Source organism: Lepisma saccharinum, chromosome 1 (assembly GCF_977018435.1).
Source record: "Lepisma saccharinum chromosome 1, izLepSacc3.1, whole genome shotgun sequence".
Taxonomy (NCBI): Eukaryota; Metazoa; Arthropoda; class Insecta; order Zygentoma; family Lepismatidae; genus Lepisma; species Lepisma saccharinum.
Genome location: NC_139229.1, coordinates 159,250,131 through 159,273,179, shown reverse-complemented (window position 1 = coordinate 159,273,179; position 23,049 = coordinate 159,250,131). Strand labels below are relative to the sequence as shown.

Sequence of the window (23,049 nt, the reverse complement as noted above, 5' to 3'; positions counted from 1 at the left end):
ACATGGGAACTTTGTATATCCGTCTTGTTGACCAAGAAGCATGGAGATAACTTTCAAATCACCGCAAATGGTCCAACCGTGGTCGGCATATTTTATTTTGTTGAGGACGAGAGCCAGGTTTTCATAGCGTTCTTGTAAATGTACCGAGTGTGCAACTGGTACAGATGCATACTGGCTTCCGTGATAAAGAAGGACAGCTTTCAGGCTCCTTGTCAATGAATCTATAAACAGCCTCCATTCATCTTTATCGTAGGTGATATTAAATTTGCTCATCAATCCGGGAACATCAGAACAATAGACCAGGTTCTCCGCTTTCTCAAAGTACTGAACAAAGTCCTTTTCTTGATTCCTGTACCAATAAAAAGTGGTTCCTTTGGCCAATAAATGTTTTTCTTTCAATCTGGAGCCCAACAATTCAGCTGCCTCTTTCGAAAGGCCCAGATCATTAAGTTCAACCTGAGAGAAGGGCTGAGGTGAATCGCCTCCAGAGGGCTTATATTCGGTATCGGAGCCTTGACTGTCTGGATGTTCCGAGTCTGAAGACTCTAAAGAGATGACTGATAATTCAGTTGGAGGCAAAGGCACTAGCACATAAGGTCCAGGATAAGAGATTAGCTTGTGATTTTTTCGGTTATACCCACGGACATGGCAGGCACAAAAGTAACCATCATCACAGAGGTTTCTCGGCTCGCTCCATGTCATAGGAATTCCAAAGCGTAAAGCAGTCTTTTTTCAGTTGAGCCATAAGCGTAGATCATTGGGACACTGCACACACACTTTATGAGAAGCCCACGATTTGTCCTGGTCTCCGAGTTTCATGCCAAAATACGCAAGATAAAGTTTTCTTACATAGTTTGTAATGGTCAGGCAGGGAGGAAAGCTATTCCACGCTGAAACAACATATTTATGGTAAATGTTCATACAAATCCACTTACAATTAAATTTTTCAAGAAAACGTGACGTGATAGACATTTTTCTTTATTTTTTTCGAACTCAGCACCACAAAATACATAAAGTTCACCTATCACTTCCCTTGTATTTTTTTCATCGCAGGCCTGTGTTATTTGCGACAGTTTGAAATGAAGTGTCATCCTGTATTAGAAGAAGTTTCCGTAAAGATTTGCAAATCTAACAGTCGTGTGAGATGCACGAAATCAGAAGAGACTAGAAACTCAAAGAAAACATGAACATTTTTGTTTATTCTGCCTCATCCATTTCATATATTCAAATCGCGCAAATAACATAATGTAAACTAGAGAACATACAAATACAATTTCGATTACCAAATTCATGGACCACAATCACGTTCTTATTTTGTTTCACAATAATTGCTGGTCTTTCTAGTCAAAATTCGAGACACAGAGAGCGGTTCCGCAATATTTTATTTCTTCCTTCCGCCCACAATTATTGCAACCAGTCGTGCACATCTGACGATTAGTATTCTGGGCTTGTTTGGCCAACCACAAGCCTTAAATTGGAAAACGGAAGCCAAGAAAAAGGAGCTAAGAAGGAAATTTCGGGACAAACGCCTGAAACGGAATGCAATGCATGCTGCATATAGATTTTTAGAGCATTCGAGCTCAGAGAGAGAGAGAAAACTTATCACATGCTCCAACTTTCTGAAAACAACATTGACATCAGATGCAGTTCACAGGGGGCAACAGAAGCATTGCCACCGGGCAGGCTCTAGCTGATCGTGAAATAATTCTAATCCACCATTCTGCCCAAATAAATAATCAGATAGTCTACATCAGGGGCGGCGATTGGGTTCCAAAACCGGGGGGGCAAGGAGTTAAAAGTGAGGGGCAAAGACAGTATATTTCCGTTTGCAGATAAGGTTTAGCATAGAGCGGGGACAAAAGTTGCGAATAATAGGGGGCAACTGCCCCCCTCGCCCCACTAATCGCCGCCACTGGTCTACATGAATGTTGTTTGAGTATCATTTACAGTAGAGCAATTATTACACACACACACAGAGAGAGAGAGAGAGAGAGAGAGAGAGAGAGAGAGAGAGAGAGAGAGAGAGAGAGAGAGAGAGAGAGAGAGAGAGAGAGAGAGTTAGAGTTAGAGATAGAGATAGAGATATTTTGTCTATCCTGGAACCCATCATAACGTAATTCTCCGAGGAGCAATCCGTCGGGCAATTTACCATAATTTTTGTGTGAATTGGTCTGATCGCCTCACAAATTTCCATCAAAGCGTCGTTCCGGAATGTGTTTTGGGTTTAGAAAGATAAATTGACTAAGTTAAGGAACACACGAGGAGCGAGGAGCTTAATTACATAAATAATTAAAGTTATAAACATTTTCTTATTAAGGAAGTCACAAACGGCTCTACTTTCATATCATTTTCTTCATTGACTAACCTGGAGACATTTCATTTGCATTAGTTTTATAGCTAACAGGAAGAACACAAGGTGGGTGCATGGGCGTATATATAGTTCACGTAAGGAGGGGGGTTTCAACGTTCGGTATGATTAGGGTTGCTATAGTTGGAAATCCGAGACACTGCTGACAGGAAGCTTGTTGGGGAACAAGCACAGTGGGAAGGTTTTACTCCTCCTAGCTCATGGTCTAAAGCGTTATCGTCACATGCATAACATATAACACATGTATATCGTATTATTTTCAAATACTCTGGAAAAAAGTCCCCTCGCCCCCGAACGACGCTCGTGAATCTCGTCTAACCGATTCAGAATATCTGTATCAGGGAAGAAATGTGGAGTCCTCTAACTTTTCCCTATAAAACACAGGGGATGTTCTGGTGACTGTCAATATACGACTTGCTTGGTAAACTTGCTACCGACACACAATGTGGTATTTGAAAAATATCCATGGGCGTGGGGAATTTCAGCAACTACTCTAGAAGCATTGAATTATTACATAAATTATATGTATAGCCTCCACCACTGGCGTACGCAGGATTTTTTTTTCGGAAGGGGTTGGAATTGTAAAAGTGAATAGTACTATAATGCTGCTTTCTACTGGGGCGGAATACATAATAAGATATTTTGTATATTTAGATATTTTCACTCTCAAAAATGGCAAAGGAGGTTTGCATTTACCACTCTGTTTCTTTACCGAGTTTTTCACTGTTTTATTTGAAAACGTTTGATATACTTCGAAGTTAATTTCTGTTTTTTTTTAAGAAGTGTAAAGAATATGTTAATGGATATGTACATACACACAACTTTCTCGGGTCCAGCATACCCCCCTTCCCCCGTTCCCCAACAAGCTTCCTGTCAGCAGTGTCTCGGATTTCCAACTATAGCAACCCTAATCATACCGAACGTTGAAACCCCCCTCCTTACGTGAACTATATATACGCCCATGCACCTACCTAAATCTACATAGTAAGATCCAATGTGGTACGGTATGGCATTAAAATTATGCTGGGTGCATCAGGATTTGCACATTTCGTTTATCCCAATAATATCCTCTGTACTGATATTCACTACAGCAATATAGAAGAATCATAAAGAAGATAGATTCGAGAAGTGTTGGTTCTGTAATTTAAAATATATATATATATATATATACTGTCATTGTCTAAAAGTATTGTATTTTAAAATATGTGTACTTATTCAAATAAAAGTGATATATTATGCTCTTGAAGAGATTCATCGTTAATGGCTTCAATAGACTGATTTTTGTATCAAATGGATGATATTCAAATTGACGAAACACTTTTCACGGTTTCTGTAGGGTTTCGGAAATGGCAGAAAGTACACATTCCTTATATGATCACTTCGTCAAAGACCATACGCACAATGCGTACTCTGCATGTTTTCAACGCAGGATCTGATATGTTTGCCTCAAATATGGTGCAATGAAGTGTGGGGGAAGTTGTTCGCTGAATATAATTCATTCATCCATGATGGAGTTTCCTCAAGAGAATTCAGTGCTTTTAAAAAAAATAGAATGTTCATTTTAAGAGAGAATTTACTGCGGAATACATGTTATGAAGGTCTGAGATAACAACATGTATTTTTTTCATGCAAGCTGACAATGCAAATGTATTGTTCATATTACGTCATCGGGGTGACTGAAAATTGAGTATAGCTACACAACCTCATTTTGGTTTCATGAGTCTCGTCAATTGTGGGTTGACGCCGTGTTAATGGGGATACGGATATTGACAATCCCTGTCCTCTTGCATTTTTCATTACCCTAGGTTGACCCGGAGAGATTTCACGTGTCGTATTACAGAGTGGGCGCAAACTGAAGTTATTGACAGTTGGTACGACGTAATGAAGTTTTGCTGTCGACCATCGTGCATCAACAGCAGGACGCTGTGTCTTGGGATCCTTGCTTCCAAGTGCGAACAAATAAAATTGCTGTGCACGTGCCCACACATATGCTAAAATGTTTCATGTTTCTCTGACATCTTAGCTCTTCGTTGCCATCCCAAGAAGTGTTGTGCCTCCAGGTTCAACAAGGAGAAGAAGAACTGGGGATGTATCGGCAGGGTAGTATTTGAAAGGGGATGAGGGAGGAACCCCCCTCTTTTTAGTTTCTATATCCGAAACTGGTTGCTAATTTGTACTCTCGGCGGGGTGGTGGAGGCCACTGGCGTACACAGACGGGGCAAATGTTGGGGCTACAGCCCCCTCCGAAATTTTGAGAAATTGATCTTGCAATTCCTCTTCGGTGCAATAATAAATTCAGCTGCTATCTCACAATGTAGATACTTTATTTGAGAACTGCGGACTGAAGAGTGCGGGCACCCAAGCACTGACTGTTTACAGTAAACAGCTTACTATGCAATGGAAGAGGTTTGCAACTGAAATTCAGTGCTGCTAGTAGACGGCGGCGGTATCGTGAAGTCAAATATCTTTCCAGGATCTTCTTGTAACCCGATAACTCTTGTATTATCGAGAGGGAGCGGTTGAGTATATTGTTAGATTGTTTAGTAAAATGAGCATTTTAATATTAGGCATTTAAATACAAATATAGTTGAGGAAAGTAGTCTTAATCATTTCTTCTTTCCCTCCCGATTCCAGAACATTTGTGCATCCCGAAGAAACTATTCGGGACACGAGGACAAATGCTATCATTCCGGGATTGTCCCTGAAAATCCGGGACGTATAGGCGGCACTCAAAATCTAATCTATCAACTAGGCCATCCAACATTTTGACACACTGTTCCGATGAATGAGTGACAGCCATTTCACATTTTTTAAATAAAGTATTACAATTTACAATGTGTTGACTGTGTTCAGACAAACCTGAGTTCAATCTACTACAAAATGGTCCAAAAATGGACAACGAAGGTTTACCTTGCAATATTCTTTTGGCTCTCAGTTGGTGCCTTACTCCCTCAGATTTGCTTGCTGGGTGTTCTAGGTTTCTTCGTTTCTTCACCATAGTCTCTAAGCAGTTTTTCTATTTGGATCGAAGTTCTGAGAACTCTCTCTTAGTTTATTAATAATCTCTATTAGAATAGTGTCATGTTCACAGTACTGAACAGTCCATCTTTTGAGGTGCCCAACATAATCTTGCACTGCATGCAGTTGCGGCGATTAGGGGGGGGGGGCAGTTGCCCCCCCCCTCGACATTCTGCCACTTTTGCACCCGCACTGTGCTAAATCATATATACCAATTGTTCTTGTACCCAACTTTTTGCACCTTGCCCCCTAGTTTTGGAATCCAATCGCCGCCACTGACTGCATGAAAGCAATTTGGTTAGAACAAGTGGAGATGTTTCAAACTCCCCACAGGTTACACAGTGACGAAACTGAAGAGCTTGCTGAAATATTTCTTTTCTAGTAAATTGTAAAGTCTGTAATGTTTCTGCTATTAGTGAATACATTTCCACAAGACACACTACTTAGTATTGATACTTTTCCGTTCATCTTGTGTCAAACAACTTGAGAATGTTACGGTGTTTCTCTGGTTTTCTTACACTTTCCGTTTTTAAAAACCAAATTTCTTTAAGAAGGCTCGAGGGAAAGAAATATAATTGATTTGACAGTCCCATTGCAGTTTCCTATCGCAGAAATTCTGAAACTATGAGGAAATTGCAGACATTTGGTCTGCAGTCCCATCTAGTGTGTAGAATTACGTAATTTCCTTCCCATCCGTATCCTGTCCTATACGTCTCGAATTTAGGAGAATAAAAGAAGTCCGAAGAAGTTTTTATGAACAAGCGGATAAAACAGGTAATCTGGAAATTTTACTGAACCAGAAGGGGATGGGGGGTTTGAACCCATTGAACCACCTCCTTAAATACGCCCATGGATGTGCGCCTATACTTCTAATAACCTTCGTGTGCGTCACACCTAAAGTGATATTTATACAGGTGGACCCGTCCAAGATATTTAAAGAACATAATTATATGACGTCACGGAGGATCTTCACTATCTGAAGCATTCGAATTTTAACAGTTGTAGTCAATTATTTTCCGCGTATGAGTAAATTTACTTGCAATCTTCGTAAGGGTGACTTCCTAGTATTTGCTGCTGATAAGTATGGGCCACTGCAAACTCATGGGCATGAGCTATGAAGTCATGCACAAGCTCTAATGGTTGACAAATGTTCAGTGGAATGACTTTACTGTTTAATGTCAGGTGATAGACATGTACCGAAGCTACACACGAATAGAATTCTGAAGTTGACTACATAAAAGTCTAAAAAAATACCTTAAAATTATATTTAAATTATTATAAATTGACCTACATAAAATGCTTATAAAAATTACTTTAGTTATTAATAACTCGTATGTAAGATTTTTCATAAATAACACAAGTCACGTATTGTACTTTATATTTGCACTTGATCATCCGTTACATTTTTGGGGAGAAGCATAAGCGACTAAAATGAGTGGAACGTTTGTGGAGGAGAAACGTGTGGTTTGAAAACCTAAAAAGAATATAAAAATTCAATGTAAACATGCAAGGAATACTAAAAGATTACTCATAATAAAAAAGTTTAAAAGTTCCAAAAAAATGAAAATAGAAAACAAAAAACAAGGGTTTCTGGTTCTAACTAAAAGGAACGGTAGTGTAGTGTGTTTTACATTCGAACCCCCGCCTTCCGAATTACTAATGTTTTTATATCTACTTCCGAGCTCTACACGTAAGATACAATCAGACATTTTCGAAAAACAACTGAGGGAAACAGTGTAATATTTCCTACCTTTTTGTCATTTAGACACCTTATAAAGTTTGATTTCAGATTTCTGTCTTCGTTCTATGTTATAGAAAATGTGGCGCCTTGTTCAACTAAGGTTGGTGACCCATTACTCACAGTCTCAGCACGGCTCTTCACAGATTGGCACAGGGCAAAATGATTTCCAGGAAATCACATGGAAAGTAACCCGTTACGAACAGCAGCTAAACCCAAGTTTGCTTAACCGAGCCTAACGCTCGTAATGGGTTACTTCCCACTTGATTTCCTTAGAATAATTTTGACTTATGATGTGCTGTGCTGTGCCGAGCCGTGCCGTGCCGTGCAGTGCGGTGCCGATGATTCGTTATCCCTAACATATTGAAAACAAGGTGAACAAGTACCTTATCTACAGAAATATTTCATAACTCTTGAGGAAATCGCTGATCTCAGTCTGAATGAACGTTGATAAATACTCAATGCAGAAATGCCTTCCTTTCTCCCATTGCAAGAAGCTCTCTTAACATTTCATCACTCATCCCCATCTTCGCAAATTAGCCAAGAGGCACAAAACGCGAAGTAAAATAAACTAAATCAATCAATCAATCAATCAACAGGAAGGCCTGATTGGAGTGGTGTGAGCGAGACAATAAGAATAGGCAAAGGCTCCCTTGAGCTCGACGTTGCCTGAAGCAGGACAGTTTGCCTTACATTTTTTAACGGAAGGGAACGATACCGTTCATGATAAATTGATTCCTCGCTCATGAGCAGTTTTTTTTCTTCTCGGTGAAGACTTTTCGTGTGAAGCCTCACCAGGGTGTTTCGCAGGACTGTGGGTGTGCAAGTTTTAAGCACGAATTCAATTGTCACGGAAGTGTTGAAAAGTGTATCTTGCTACCTACATTGTATGCCTCGATGGAACTGTTAATAATTAATATTTACAGTAGCCTACGTTGACAAAAGGCTGCAGACATTTTGAAAGGAACGAAGAAAATGGCAGGATTCTACTCACATTTCTCACAACAATATCATAGGCTATATTAAAGAAATTGTCAACAAAGTATAGCAAACAACGCCTTTACTTATTCTAAAGTAGATGAATATAGATGTATATATAAACATTTCTGCGCCCTTAAAACAATCTAGTAGCAACCCCGGCGCCCACCCAGCGTCGAATGACATGGGTACCTGGGGGAAACCCTGGGGGGTAAAGGCGGTCAGTGGCGTGATGCTGATCACATCACCCCCACTCATGACCGGATCAAGAAAGTGTGGGGCGTTACCCCCTATACGCCTTCATGGCGTAGTGCTAAGCACAGGGGAGCACTTTACCTTTTTTTACACTGTAAAAGAATTGCGGAATAAATCAAAATGATGCTAGTTCATAAACCAAGTGTTGCCAGTTTCCAATAAAATCACTGGCAATTATAAAGTGTTTGTTACGCGAATGATGTTGGGTTTTGTAAGCTTGCACATTGAAGGAAATCAGAATGTACGTAAAAATTGCATGTACGTCAAGCCTGAGAGATTGTCCAAGCAAAGAAACATTGCCGTATAATATCAGTTTCTAGGACACATTTGGTTTTTTTCTTAACTTCGGTAGAAACATTGAAAATAATGTACAATCTAGAAAAAAGGTATAGGGTTTAGGATCATTTTATAAGATATACACAACGATTTGTAGCATGGTAAGGGCCTATAACTAATTAACAGTGCATTGGAAGAGATCTCAGAAACAAGAGAAAATGAGAGCTATATATCAAAAGCTTTCAAGTGTTCACTTTTTAAAAATAAAATTTATCTTGTAGTATTGAATGAGAGCGACAGAGAAAGGGGAAGAATAGGAGATATGAAGCGAAACCAGATAGTGAGTTGAGAGAGAGATGATAAGAGAAACGAAATATGTATATGCACATGTATATTGTTCTTATTTTCTTTCTTTCTGTCTCTTTGGCAGTTTCCTTCATTCGGCTTCTTGCTTTTCTATTTGTTTCTCGTTTGTACAGCGTCTCTCAATAGTCTTAGGACAGCGACATTTGATAGTAGGCAAACCTAATTACACAAGGCGTTGGTGGGTTGCCACATGCACAATAGATATGTGTGAAATAAGCGAAAGGAATAAAACCAAGAATTTTGTATTTAAATTTACAAAGATATTCAGTATTATATCACAGGAAAAACTACATTATGAAATAATATAGTTCCTCCACTTAAAGAAAATCGATTTTCTACTATTTTATCGTTGATGAGTCTATACAAAAGAAAATAAAAGAAGAAAGGAGAGAAGAGAGAGGAGGCGAAAGGAGAAGATAAAAGCAGCGAAGGGAAGAAAATAGAGAATAGAAGTGGAGAGAAGAAGTAATGAGAAGAAAGGAAAGGATGCGAGAGGGAGAGAGAGAGAGAGATGAAGGAAATTGAGAAAAGAGGGGAAGAAAGGGTGGAAGCGAGATGAAGTGAGAGGAGAGGAGGAGACGAGAAGAGAGGAGTGGCAAATAGGGTGAAAGTGAGGAACTTGTGCAATGAGTGCAATTGTGCAATGAGTCTGGAGTCGAAGACAGGGGAGGAGATAAGCGGGGTGGAGACAAGAGTAGAGAATAGGAGCCGATAAGAGATAGTAGCAGAGGAGAAGCAGGTAAGAGGAGAGGGGAAGAAGAGAGGAGAGGGGAGACGAAATGCTAGCGGAGGTAGTTGCAGAAAATATCGTCTGAGCTTCAGGAATTCATGCATTGATCAAAATTATCAATATGAAGCAATCAAAACATTCTAAAATTGCGATGTAATACATTCTCGGGGCGAAATCTCTTTTGGCTGAGTTCAGAGCAAGATAAGATTCTCGCGTAAGATTTTCGATATTACCTGCAATTACACCACTAGAAACACGAATTTAATTTTCATATTTATAAGAAGTTTCCAAATTTTTTCCTCTTCTCAATCCGTTGAAATGGATATTTTATTATTTAATATTTCATAGTTAATACCAAATGGAACAATCCTATTTCACACGGCGAGGACAATGAACACAATGGGATATGTTTAAAACTTACGAAAAGCTTCTGCCACCGGATGGGTTTGAACCTAGGATGAAATTGATGAAGAATGCACTCGCAATGGGATACTTATACCCTGGTCAGAAGGAACACGCGAACTGTAGAAGAATAGGTAAAAAACACAGAGAGAGAGAGAGAGAGAGAGAGAGAGAGAGAGAGACTCTAAGAACGGAAACATATTTGCACGCACAATCCATAAGTAATTGGTTCGTAACCATCCCCGCGCGGCAAATATCGACCACCGACATCCACAGGCAAAAAAGAAAAGAAAAAAGATCGCCAGATTAAAAATCCAACAGCAGAAACGAAGGGAAGTTACCCCACTCCCCGAACCGTTCATTCGAAAAGACGCATTTGTTTCCGTGCGTGATCTATATTGCGCAATGCGAGAACCGGTACACAGATGTCTCTGTAATCGCAAAACCGCGGTTGGCGCGATTCGCCAACTCAGTCTGCCGCCAAGCGTGCGTCTGGAAGCTGTGCGTTGTGACGTCTCGTCAGCCGCTGGTTATCACGCGTTACGCGTTTGTATTGTAACTTGACTGAGAAATACCTGCAAGTTGTACGTACAGCAATCGCAGAAATTCAGTGCAAGGAAAGGTTCTTAGTAACATTTATTATTTTCTGGAGATTTTCCTAACAAGATTCCGGTAAACCGTTACGCAGGTAAAAAAGAAACCAAAATCGTGCAAAAAACAGTGACGCCAACTCTCGATGCTTAGCGCTAGGTGTAGTGATTGAGAGGTTCGGGATTGAACCAGTGGATATTGCGGTCATGAAGCGGTCCACGGTCACACGGCGGTCCGCGATTGTGCTTTGTTTTCTTCTGATTCTGAACTATGGCTTGTGCAAGAGCTGTATTCAGCTCTTGGACGGTTGGAAACAGATGAGCGTTGAAGAACGCGCAAGGAGAGCGCAAATTGTCTTTCACGCTCTCACCATGAACACCTTTGTCACCGAAAAGGACATCGAGGGGACATACACGGCCCAATTCTGGATCATCGATGTTTACAAAGGAGCAAACGACCTTGCAGAGTTCATGGGGATCGACTCCGGCCAAGGGGGAGTCGCCAATCTACGAGACAGGTAGGGCCCAAATGCAATATTTTCTGAAAAAATGAACCTATACTACCCCCGTAGCAAGGAAGCATTGCAGGAAGCATAAATCACAGGGTCTCGGTGGCATTGAAACCATGATTAGACGGTTAATTTATTTAATGTCGCTATGCAGGCTTACCGCGACTCGTATGGAGAGACTGTATGAAAGTATGGGGATATGGAAGGCGCGTTGTGGGTATCATCTTAACATTTCTCTGGAGTCACTGAGAGAATGCAGCGAAAAATCTGTCACGAGAACAGGCCACATTAATCGTTTGGTTTCCCTAAAGGATTAATTGATTTGGCTTATATTGTTGGCTAACCACGAAGTTGAGGATGAATGATGATATGATGAAATTGATGAAGGGGCACTAAAAAACAACACCCACGCTGGGATTCGAATCCCTGACTCCTGCCGTCGTAGCGCTGTGCTAACCAGTCCTCCACTAAGATCGTCTCTCCCCTACACAGCCTTACGTTAATCAATGCGTACTCCCTCGACCTATCTGATAATGGAGTGGATTACGTTCTCGCAGTGTAATCAAGGGGTCAAAGATTCGACCTCCGGTGAAGCCTCATTGTACAGTGGTGCTGATCTTTGATAAGCTTCAATTTTTGTGGATATTCCTGTTCGGGGATTATCTGCTGCATGTCAATGTTCTCCTGACAAAAGATACCCCTCTCCCCACTTCCTTGCCTTTTAGTAACGCCAGGCGGAAAGGGGTGGAGGTGGGGAGCGAAGGGTATTAGTTCTGTGATATTCCTAAACCCGTAGGTTCATTGTTTCAAGAAGAGAAGCTTCCATGTATCTCTACTCTTGTCCAAAGTAATCCAAGTTTGACCATCCTTGCCAATATCCTTCAGGTATATTCCAGCGTTGTCTTTCCACCTTCATCGTGACGTTCTTAAAGGCGAAGAATGGTTTCTTCGTTTTCTTATTTTATGTCCCCTTAAGACTATCACACGTAAAATGTATGGTGATAAAAGCATTGCTAAAAGCCAAGTTTTTCTCGTCAGTAAGATTGGCAGTGGAGTGGATGAATCCTCCTGACGTCGAGACTCAGTAAATGTGTTAAGAGTTCAGGTATAATCGTTTATTACGTTCTAATTTTACAGTTCCTTGATGAAATTTGAGAAATAGCTGTAGAAATCGTTGGGTTTTGACTTCAGAAAATAAGAAATATTTCACTGTTTCTTAGCAATCAATATTACATGATATATTTTTTTGATTCAATCAGGTAGACAAATAAGCAAATTAAGATAGTTTAAACCAGTGGCTCTCAAACTGTGGTACGCGTACCCCCAGAGGTACATGAAAGACTTGAAGGGGGTACGCAATCAGCTCGGAAGAGAAATGTCGAGAATACCCGCACGATAACATACCCAGGTACTTATGTGAGAGCAATTTTTCATCCATGGTGTACCTAAAAAGCAAGTACAGAAATACAATACGCTTGAAAGTTTCAAGTGCAAACCCACACGTCAAGGAACTGTGTCAGGATATGCAGGCACATCCATCTCACTAGAAACTCTGAGGATTTACAATTAAAGCTGCAAAATAATGCTTGACAGTTTTTTTCACAAACTTATGTTTGTTCTTTCCTTTTTCAATAGCTCTGAAAAAAATTAAAGTTCTTTATATTCTTCTTAGCATACATGTGTTTCACATTTTTAATTTTCTAACTAATCGTGAAGATTGTATAGGTGGGAACACCCAGTAAAATAATAAACATAGGACTCTAATGCTTATTTGTTTACCATCTTTCCACATATAGCCCTAATGCCATTTTGCTGTATTGCAGACATACGCCACCAACATATCAAAAACGCCTAACAATCAGGCAGCCAAAAAAACAAACCAAAACCCACTATTCTGAGAAAACCTATGTTTTAGTTACGACTAAAGGGTACAATGAGAAAAAAAGTTGGAAAACTGTTGGTTTAAATTATAGTATTTGGTATATATTTTAGTCAACCAAATTTATCAGTTTCTCGGGTAACGATAGGCTAAAGAAATGTCATGTGGAAAAGCACATACACGTACATTCGGTAAATCCCAGCTACTTTATGATTCATCAATTTAATTGTTCGTTGCGTCAATCGAACTTGTCCCTAATGGACTCTTTCATGTAGATACGTCACGTGATAGCGATTGTTGATAGCCGCGGAGAGACTGACGGACTTGTACACCTTTAAGTCTATTACTTTTTCTTTGTAGAGCCAGTAGTCTCAGAGTTTGATAGTTGATACAAACAGACGAGGTGAAATCTCACTTGGTCACCAGAAAATGAGAAAATGTACAAGAATTCTCATTCCGTAAAGCAATTGAGTTAGAACTACACAAGGATTGTAATACTGTATTTCAACTGTTTCTTAATATATTGCATCTTCTGCCTGTAAGAATTCTTCTACACAATTCCATGCAAATAGATTGCGTAATTACGCTTATACTGAAGTTTTTCACAGCCTTATACGTAATTTCTTTTCAACCAATGCATTCACACTATCAGTGATTGGCCCCACTTGTATGTTTACACCTTGGCGTCGTGCAAGTTGAAACTTGTCCTGCGCACGGTAGAGGGCGGAAGTAACTCCTTTGCCAAATCTGATACGACGTGCATTTTTCTTCCTGTGAAGTATTTCCAGATTCTTGCTTCGGAACAGTTTCAAGTCAATTCTGGTTCATATGTTAAGTATTAGTTGAGAGAAGATTTCGTTGAACTAAAAGCATCGTTATCTTGACCGCTGAGCTGGCTCGTCTTCGCAAGGTAAGAATTGTATTCTTCAGAACAAATAGCGTACAAGGGCTCTGTATGGAGCCTAACGAGGTAAATAATGACTGATAAAACTTTAGATTGTCTTGCTCATGGAACAGAAATATGCATTGTTGGTATGTTACTTTACAACTTTACAATTTCGTGTCACCAAGGGTCACCAGTTTTTATCATTCTGAAGCAAATACACAGGCCGTACTTTATCAGCGAGATCACTGGCATTTCACTAAAAATGTATTGCTTAGTGGGAATTTCTTTACCGTGAAGTTTTATTTGTTCTCTAACACCACTTTGCCTGCACTGCCTGTCCTAAGCACGTTCGATAATACATCTGAAAGCTTCATGTTTTCTAACACCGCGTTCTCTTGCCAAGTCGAGTCATCCAGGCAAATTAATGGATCTATTCTATCATCTATTTCATCTGATTATAATTTATCCTCCTCATCAAGCGTAACAGAAGGAAGTGCGTACTAACAAGGACAGGGCCGGATTAAGACGAAATTGCTGCATACCGTCGATTTTTTTTGTATACAACTAACTTTCAAGGTGAAAATTTTACTACCTGTGTGTAGGCGTCCAAAATTGGGGCTCCAAATTTCATTCTAAGATTTATTTTCAGGTATTATAATGCAAAAGCAAACTGTTCAGCTTTCGGAAAATTCTCGTCTGTTTTCATCTGGGCCTATTTCAGGAATGGGCCTAATGCTGCAGCATCAATAGCACCCACCTTAATCTGGCCCTGAACATAGGCGTAACTTGGGACTTAACGTTTCGAATATTATGTTTTATCTCCTTTTTCATATATATATATATATATATATATATATATATATATATATATATATATATATATATATATGAAAAAGGAGATAAAACATTAGATAGTCTTGCTCATGGAACACAAATATGCATTGTTGGTATGTTACTTTACAACTTTACAATTTCGTGTCACCAAGGGTCACCAGTTTTTATCATTCTGAAGCAAATACACGGCCGTACTTTATCAGCGAGATCCGGCATATATAAAGGAAAGGAGACAGAAGGGTGGATAAATGAAAATATGGAAGAAAACGGTGAGCACTTTGCACACAAAATGAAAATTTGCATCCTGGCTGCATGCTCACCTGAGAAAATCGAACTTGGAACTTAACTTTGGAGAGTGCAGAATCAAAAAAATTTGAGGCCCATGGAAATATCACCCAGGACTATTTTGATAAATAACTATTACATTTGCAAAATCCTAAAAAAAAATACTCGTTACTTTGCTCCTCAGGTTCCAGGAGGTTAACAAAGCACCATTAACTTGTAAATTTTCATAAACCTGATTTTCTTTTTTTTTTTGGGGGGGGGGTGGAAATACCTCCTTGCCCACGCCAAATTTAAAAGTGTTCGAGGGCGAAAACCTACAAAGCGGTGTTTCATTGGCCGAAACGTGGACAGCGTATCCATTACCGCTGTTTTCTGGCTTTACAGACCGAAGTTCGCTACTATTGCTCCCCAATGTTGGGTCAGCACCAAAATTTTGGAGGTTCCACCAGGGATCGAACCCGGGATCGTTTGCACCAAAGGCGAGAGTGATAATCATTAAAAAAAAAAACATGCGATATTATCACACATCACAAAACAATTATATACCATTATTACCTCAATATTATAACTTCACACTTTCTATCAAACTCCACTTCTAAGACAGATTTACAGCACCTGCTGTACCACTCGGTCACGTGGAAGCTCTGAAAACAATTCAGTTATAAATTGCAAATTTTACTTTGATATTGTTTTTATGTATATACGTTTGTACGGTAAAATTCCATCACAAAATAGAGCGATTACAACCCATATTTGAATTTACAATGCGTACAGGACGAAATGCACCTTTTATTTTACTTTGTCAATGTATTGTACGAGGTGTGTACAAATGAGAACGATGGTGAAGACCTCAAATCATTTAAAACCAATCAATCACACTGATTTACACAATACGACTGAAGTTTGCATTATTAGAATAAACTTAAAAAACGGCGAAGTAGAATATACATTTTTTCGTGAAGCGCAAAAGAAGCAATGAAGCACAGCGACCTCTATCCGCACACAATGCAGGTGTCGGCGTGTGTGATCTCCCCATCGAAGAGGATAAGAGCGAGTCAGGCGAATGACGATGGAACTTCCAAAGGGTTTATTTTGTCATCCCGCGCGTGCGAAAATGCGAATCGCATCTCTTGCTTTTCCCTTCCCTCTATCTATCTTTTTTTTTTATTGTTGAGCGTTCGTATGGAAATTTGATTGGCTATCGCATAGACTGCAGAGGCAGATAAAAGTCCCATCAGGGCGTCAAGTATCCATGATGACCGCAGATGCTGCAACAGCCGAAGTTTTGTGGAACAGATGGCGAAAATGGAGACGTCGATATAATGCTGCTGCATTCAAGGGTGATGCAGGGAGATAAGGAAAGAGAGAGAGAGAGAGAGAGAGAGAGAGAGAGAGAGACAGAGACAGAGAGAGACAGAGAAAGAAGGAAAAATGGATGGACGGATAAAGGGGGATAAGGAGAGAGAAAGAGAGATATATGCAGTGATAAAGTTAGTTATCTCAAATACTCAAATAGGCTAATCAGGACTGGATAAAAGTTTAAGGTGGGATTCGAACCACTGTGCAAGGACTCGAACCCGAGCGCCCTTGATTGTAAAGTGCCAGCGTTAGCCACTAGAGTTGTAGAATTCCTAGATATACAAGGAAAGAAGTGAAGTAATAGATGAAGAATAAAGGTTTATAAAGCGAGGAAAGTTACAATAAAGGGAAGCAAAGCGAAAGTAGGACAGAAAGATAGAATTAAAAGATAGGAAGATAAAGGGCTAGGGAGGGAGTAAGAGGAAGTGAATGAGAGAAATTGCAAGAATTATGCACAGTTGCATACTGGAATATTTCCGGCATTTCGGTGGAACACATCCCAAATGGAAATGTAGCCTATTCACATTAATAAAACGTGGAAACGAACCTTTGGACTAATTACGTGAATGGTTCATTAACTTCAAAACACCTAAACATTAAAAATTATAATATTAGAGAGTGCATAAGTGATCTTTGTAGAGTTGTAGCAAAAGATTTCTGCGTCCTTGGTGAGAATAGAATTTGGCGTCCCCCTGCACCTAAGTCAGCACCCTTTCATGTGACTCTGGTAGTTCACACTTTTTTTTTTGTAAATGTTCACGCGCAAGCAAAAACTAAACGACCATAAGGAAAGTACAGCAGAAATTATATTAAATTTGACTGAAATACTTTTGCACTTCAACGACGAACGTCTCTTGTCTTTTAACTAAGGCAAACTCCTTTTGTCGCACAAAAGCGGAGTGGAAAAAGCTTGAAATACGCATGTGTTAACATTTATTTATCTGTTTTGGGTAGTTTACAGGCCAGCCGCGATGGCGTAGTGGTAACGTTGTCCGTTTGTATTCAAATTGCCCCTTGTTCGATTCCCGGTGGATGCACACTTAAAACTGTAGGTCCAGTTCCAATCAGGTATCTGTGCATGTAGTGGACTTGAAACCAAAGTCGGTTAATTTACAGTGCCTTACTGTATGCTATATGAGAACAATTATTATAGCGTATGGAGAATCGTCATTAATATTTATAATAGATAAACATTGTAAAACAATGAATGTGATTTCAATGCATGTAACATGACATAAAGATAACGTATTATTTCATAACTGATTAAAATCAATATTGACAATATACCGGGTGACCCAGAAGTCTTTTCCTGATTACAAACTTTATTCATATCCGATATATGCAAGGTAGAGATGTGAAAGTAGTGCTAAAATGTTGGAAAACTAACCAAGTTTTTTTGTTGCAGGTTTCAGTAATGTGACTGTAGTGTAGCAGTGTCAGTGCCCAGAAAACCGGAAATGTTCACAAATCAGGAAAAAGCTCAGCATGTCTTCTGGTATCACGAGATACGCTCACCAATAACAGTGCAGAGAAACTTTCAAATGTACAGAATTCTTTCGTCTAGAATATCTGCCATCAATAAGTTGGTATTTAAAAAATGGAATTTATCTTCATTCCCAAATTCTGTCAACTCCAAGAAACATTTTATGGAAAGATGCCACCCGATGTCAAGAGCATTAATTCCGGATTCCTTGCCACTGACACTGCTACACTACAGCCACATTACTGAAACCTGCAACAAATAAACTTGGTTAGTTTTCCAACATTTTGGCACCACTTTCACATCTCTACATTGCATATAGCGGATATGAATAAAGTTTGTAATCAGGGAAAGACTTCTGGGACACCCGTTATTTTATGCCGCGTAATGCAGCTGTATTACATACCTTCAAAATAACTTTGACTTAATTTGTATCAATCTTACTTAAATGACACCAAGTATAATCGTGTCTAATCAGGTGTGTATCCTTTTGTATAAGTTTATTGTGTGAGTTAGTCTATGTTCTCACATTTTTTGTATTTTTGCGTTTTTTTTTGTGTATGCTTCTTTTAGTATGTAGTATAAGTATCCATTGGGGTTGGGTGCACAACAGCTGCAGGCTGAATCTAACACTTTAATAAAGAATAATAGAATTGAGAAAATAGCACCTACAACTCCATTTGACCCATTTTCGTTTTAAACAGCAAAGCTCCATATACTGTTACATTAGTCAGAACATTGTTTCCCTTGAATATCGCACCGCCATAATTAAATTGTTTACATGAAATGATATTAAGCAAAATTAGACATGGGCGTAAATTAGGACCTAACTTTGGGGGGGGGGGGCAGAATCCACAAAGTTTTTGTATCCCATAAAAATAGAGTACAGGAATGTTTTGCAAAACAACTGATGAATTTGCGAATTTATAATAAATATTCATTACTTTAATTCTCAGGTCCAAGGAGGTCAACAAAAGTACCATCAACTTGTAAAATTTAATAAACCTGCAATTTTTTTAGGCAAGTGCCTAGGCAAGTAGACCTACACATTTGACGCGACTCTGACAGGAAAGCAGTTCGCAGTTCCATTGAAAGCGCAGCCAGCAAGTACAATTATTTAGATTTATTTCTTTGCAAACTGACAATATTGCATCAATTTAATAGGGCGCCAATATTCTTACGGGGCGCTATTTCTTTCTCCCGTTCGGCCTCAGTGCCCACCGCCCCTCTTCCCTGTAGTTACAGCACTGTATCTCTATATTCCTTGGTTAGTATATCTTACGTCAAGAACACACGGAACTTAATCTCCCTGTCCCGTGTGAATTTGTAAGCACTAAGTTCATTTTCATTGTTACAGCTTCATTTAAACCCTGAGAAGGTTTTTAAACCAACAGAGCATATGAGAGACGACACGGTATATTTTTGTTTTAAAAAAGTTGCCGACAAATGTGTTAATTTTTGTCCCCTCAAACGAGGAGCAAAATGCTGTAGGGGTCCCCACCGTCGCTTTAACAACCCTGGTTTATGTTCCACGGCTAACAGCATATGATATATTCACCACATCAGACGCATAAGTTGCTGAAAGCATTCCACGAGGTACGCATATGCAATATTTTCTGATTTTTTTTTTCCTGGGGGTCCTCGAAATGCGGTTTGATTTATCCCTAGATATGTGAACCACATGTACTCACAAATACGTCACAATCCTCTCCCCCTCCCTCCCTCACACCATTAACCATCTCGGCTTCCGTCATTACCTCGTTTGTGAATTTAAGCTGACGTTGATAAATTCGCAATGGACTTGCGTCGTGTTTGTTCTGTTGTAGTTTAATTAACCTATTAATTTTAATGGCACGAACAGCGGTGTGCTAAGTGTCAACAGGACACGTTTGTTCACTGTTATAACAATGTTCCCCGGGAGAGCATCGCTGGTTACTTTCTTCCCCCCATTTTTTTTTGTTCAGCTGCTTAGCAGAGTGTTTGAATAACATGCAGTTAGGTACTTATACGAGGGTTGTTCAACTTTCAGTGCAGGTGGAAATATTGCAGAGAAGGGTGATGGCTCAGTAGAGCAGGTTAGAGAGTTCACCAACCGAAAATGAGGTATAGTGAGGTACACAGTGTTGCTAACTCCTCACTTGAAAAAATCACCAAGGTTTTTGTTTTTGGGTCTAACCTAACCTCAAGCAAGGAGCTGGCAATCTTGCTTGAGGCTTTTCTCGCAGTGTTGCTAACTCACCCCAAGAAAATTTCACCATGTGATATTTCACAGGCGAAGCTAACCTACAAATGGGAGTTGCCAACACTGATTAGTGGAGGTGCACGGGTTCTGCGCTATTATTTGTGATTCAGTGTTGCCAACTCACCCCAAGAATATTTCACCATGTGATATTTTACAGGCGAAGCTAACCTACAAATGGGAGTTGGCAACATTGACTAGTGGAGGTGCACGGGTTCTGCGCTATTATTTGCGATTCAGTGTTGCCAACTCACCCCAATAATATTTCACCACATGTTATTTTACAGGCGAAGCTAACCTACGAATGAGAGTTAGCAATACTGGCAACATCAATTGCGGTTCAGTGTTGCCAACTCACCTCAAGAATATTTCACCATGTGATATTTTACAGGCGAAGCTAACCTACAAATAGAAGTTGACAACACTGGTAACATCAATTGCGGTTCAATGTTGCCAACTTACCTGAAGAATATTTCACCTTGTGATATTTTACAAGCGAAGCTAACCTACAAATAGAAGTTGACAACACTGGTAACATCAATTGCGGTTCAATGTTGCCAACTTACCTGAAGAATATTTCATCATGTGATATTTTACAGGCGAAGCTAACCTACAAATAGAAGTTGACAACACTGATTAGTGGAGGTGGCCGGGTTTTGCAACATTAATTGCCAGTGTTGCCAACTCACCCTAAGAATATTTCACCATGATATTTTACAGACGAAGCTAACCTACGAATGGGCAACACAGACTAGTGGAGGTTGGTGGGTTCTGCAACATTAATTGCCAGTGTTGCCAACTCACCTTAAGAATATTCCACCATATGATATTTTACAAGCGAAGCTAACCTACGAATGGGCAACACTGACTAGTGGAGGTGACCGGGGTTGCGTCCGAATCAGCAGCAGATGTCACCTGCACCGTTACATCCGGGGACTCAGCTAATTTTTGTTGCCCCCGAATTTGCGGTAGACGTGGAGTCGGAGGGAAGAGCAGAGAGGCGCGACAGATGAACTCGCTGTGACGCTGCGCTTGGCAGCCATATTCTAACTTTCATTTTGCACAGGCAACATTTACTGATTAGAGGATGTAAAACTCAGTTATATTTTAATATTTTATCGATAATGCAGAAAACGTAAATGATGAAATAGCGTGTTATATTTTTAATATGAGTAGTTAGGTTGAAATCATTGACATGTTTGTTTGCGCCCCCCACGCAGTGGGTGAAGTTCGGGCTGACACCTGGCGGGAAAAGTGACAGCCGTACTACAAGGGGACATGCAGATTCGGACGACTTGGACGTGACTTCGACGGCACGCGAGAGCAACGGGGAGAGAACAGGGTGGAGCGCTTGCCAATCCGGACACGGCCTTTGTAAACCTCTCCTGCGGGAACGAAGTGCTGTACATGCATACGCGCGCGCTGGCGCCTCTTATTATTTTTCGTATTGTGACGCAAACAAACAAACAAATAATTTTTTTTATTTTTTTAAGATTCCTGGCCCCTAACCCCGCCAGGGTGCGTGGTGCCCAACCCAAAAAGGTTCTAATGGCTGCGGTTCTAGATAGCCGCACCTCTGTAGAGTTTCACGTGTTTTTTTTTTCCCCAAACTTCCATGAAACCCTACAGAGGACCTCCGTAATGCATGCAACGTGTACTAACGACTCTAGTGTTATTTTGATGTTGTAATATTTTTGGATATAGAGTTTTATTGTGAGATATAGATAAAAATAATTATGTTTATTATAATATTTTTTGATGAAGATGGAGAATGTATGTGTGTGTGTTACAAATAAAGTTGCATGCTTATTTTTTAGTGTGTATGTGTATGTGTTTTTGATGTTTCGACAGCATCTGAAACGATAAAAAAAAGAATTTTATTGTTAATTTTCTCATGTAAAAACAACAACAACAAAATTTTTGTGCAAAAAGTCTGATTGTCTTGTGCTATAGTGCAAAAACTGATGATATTGTAATTCATAACTGATGAAATTAATATTGTAACTGATTTTGAACTAGTGAAATTTTTGCATTGTGCTATTGAAACTGATTGTGCTAGTACAAAAATTTCTTATTGTGCAAGAAAAGAGGTTAAAAACTTGTTAAAACTGCTCTGTGACCCTCTCGTTCTTCACGTCGTGGACGAAGGACTTCTCGGCGACCAGGATCACACTGCATACGGTGTCCTCGGGCAACGGACTGTTGAACTCGCAGACGACCTTGATGTTGGTTCGATCGTTGACCACCACCTGCTTCCTCTTCGTGGTATTGATGACGAACATGGGTCTGCGGGTTTTGAATTCGCTGGGCGTGTAGTACATGTCCATGCTTCCCTCGGTCACGCGTTTGAAAGAGGTGTAAGCTTCGTAAAGTTTGAGGTAATCGTCTTTGGTCATGTCGAGGTTGTAATTCTCGCGCGGGAAAACTTCGTTGCGTCCATTTTTCAGATAAACATTCTTGATCTTGCAGTCGTCGAACTTGCTGGAATCTTTTTCCTGGTTGTTATCGCGCCCGGTCTGAAAGAGCACCACGACGAAATCTGGCATGTCGAACTGTATGTTGTTGAACTGTGTTGTCACGTCGAATTCCATGTGACTTCCCGACGCCATCTTCTGCACACACTGGTAACCGTGAAAGTGAATCGGCACCTGTGGACTCTTCAAGATCTCCGCTTTGTACTTGAGGGCGTAGTTTGTTTCGTATTCCACGATCGGCATTCTCAATTCCATGCTCCGGATGACGCACTTGGCTGCTTCGGGTAATGTGTTGGCTATCGGCGTGCCGTCGGCATTCAAGTTGGTGTATCGCATCAGTGCGTCGTTGTCGTTGGCCGCTCTTCGAAACGTGACGCGCAATC

General features: G+C 40.0%; 1 protein-coding gene across 1 annotated transcript in view; it reads left to right on the top strand.

Moving 5' to 3' along the window:
• The first annotated feature begins 10,622 nt into the window (after positions 1-10,622).
• The window catches only part of LOC146002996 (uncharacterized), a 757,155-nt gene continuing 744,728 nt past the window's right edge, over positions 10,623-23,049 (top strand). The window contains exon 1 of the mRNA XM_083141160.1: positions 10,623-11,239. Coding sequence (XP_082997286.1) covers positions 10,929-11,239 — 311 coding nt within the window. The 5' untranslated portion in view covers positions 10,623-10,928. The remainder of the gene's footprint in view (positions 11,240-23,049) is intronic.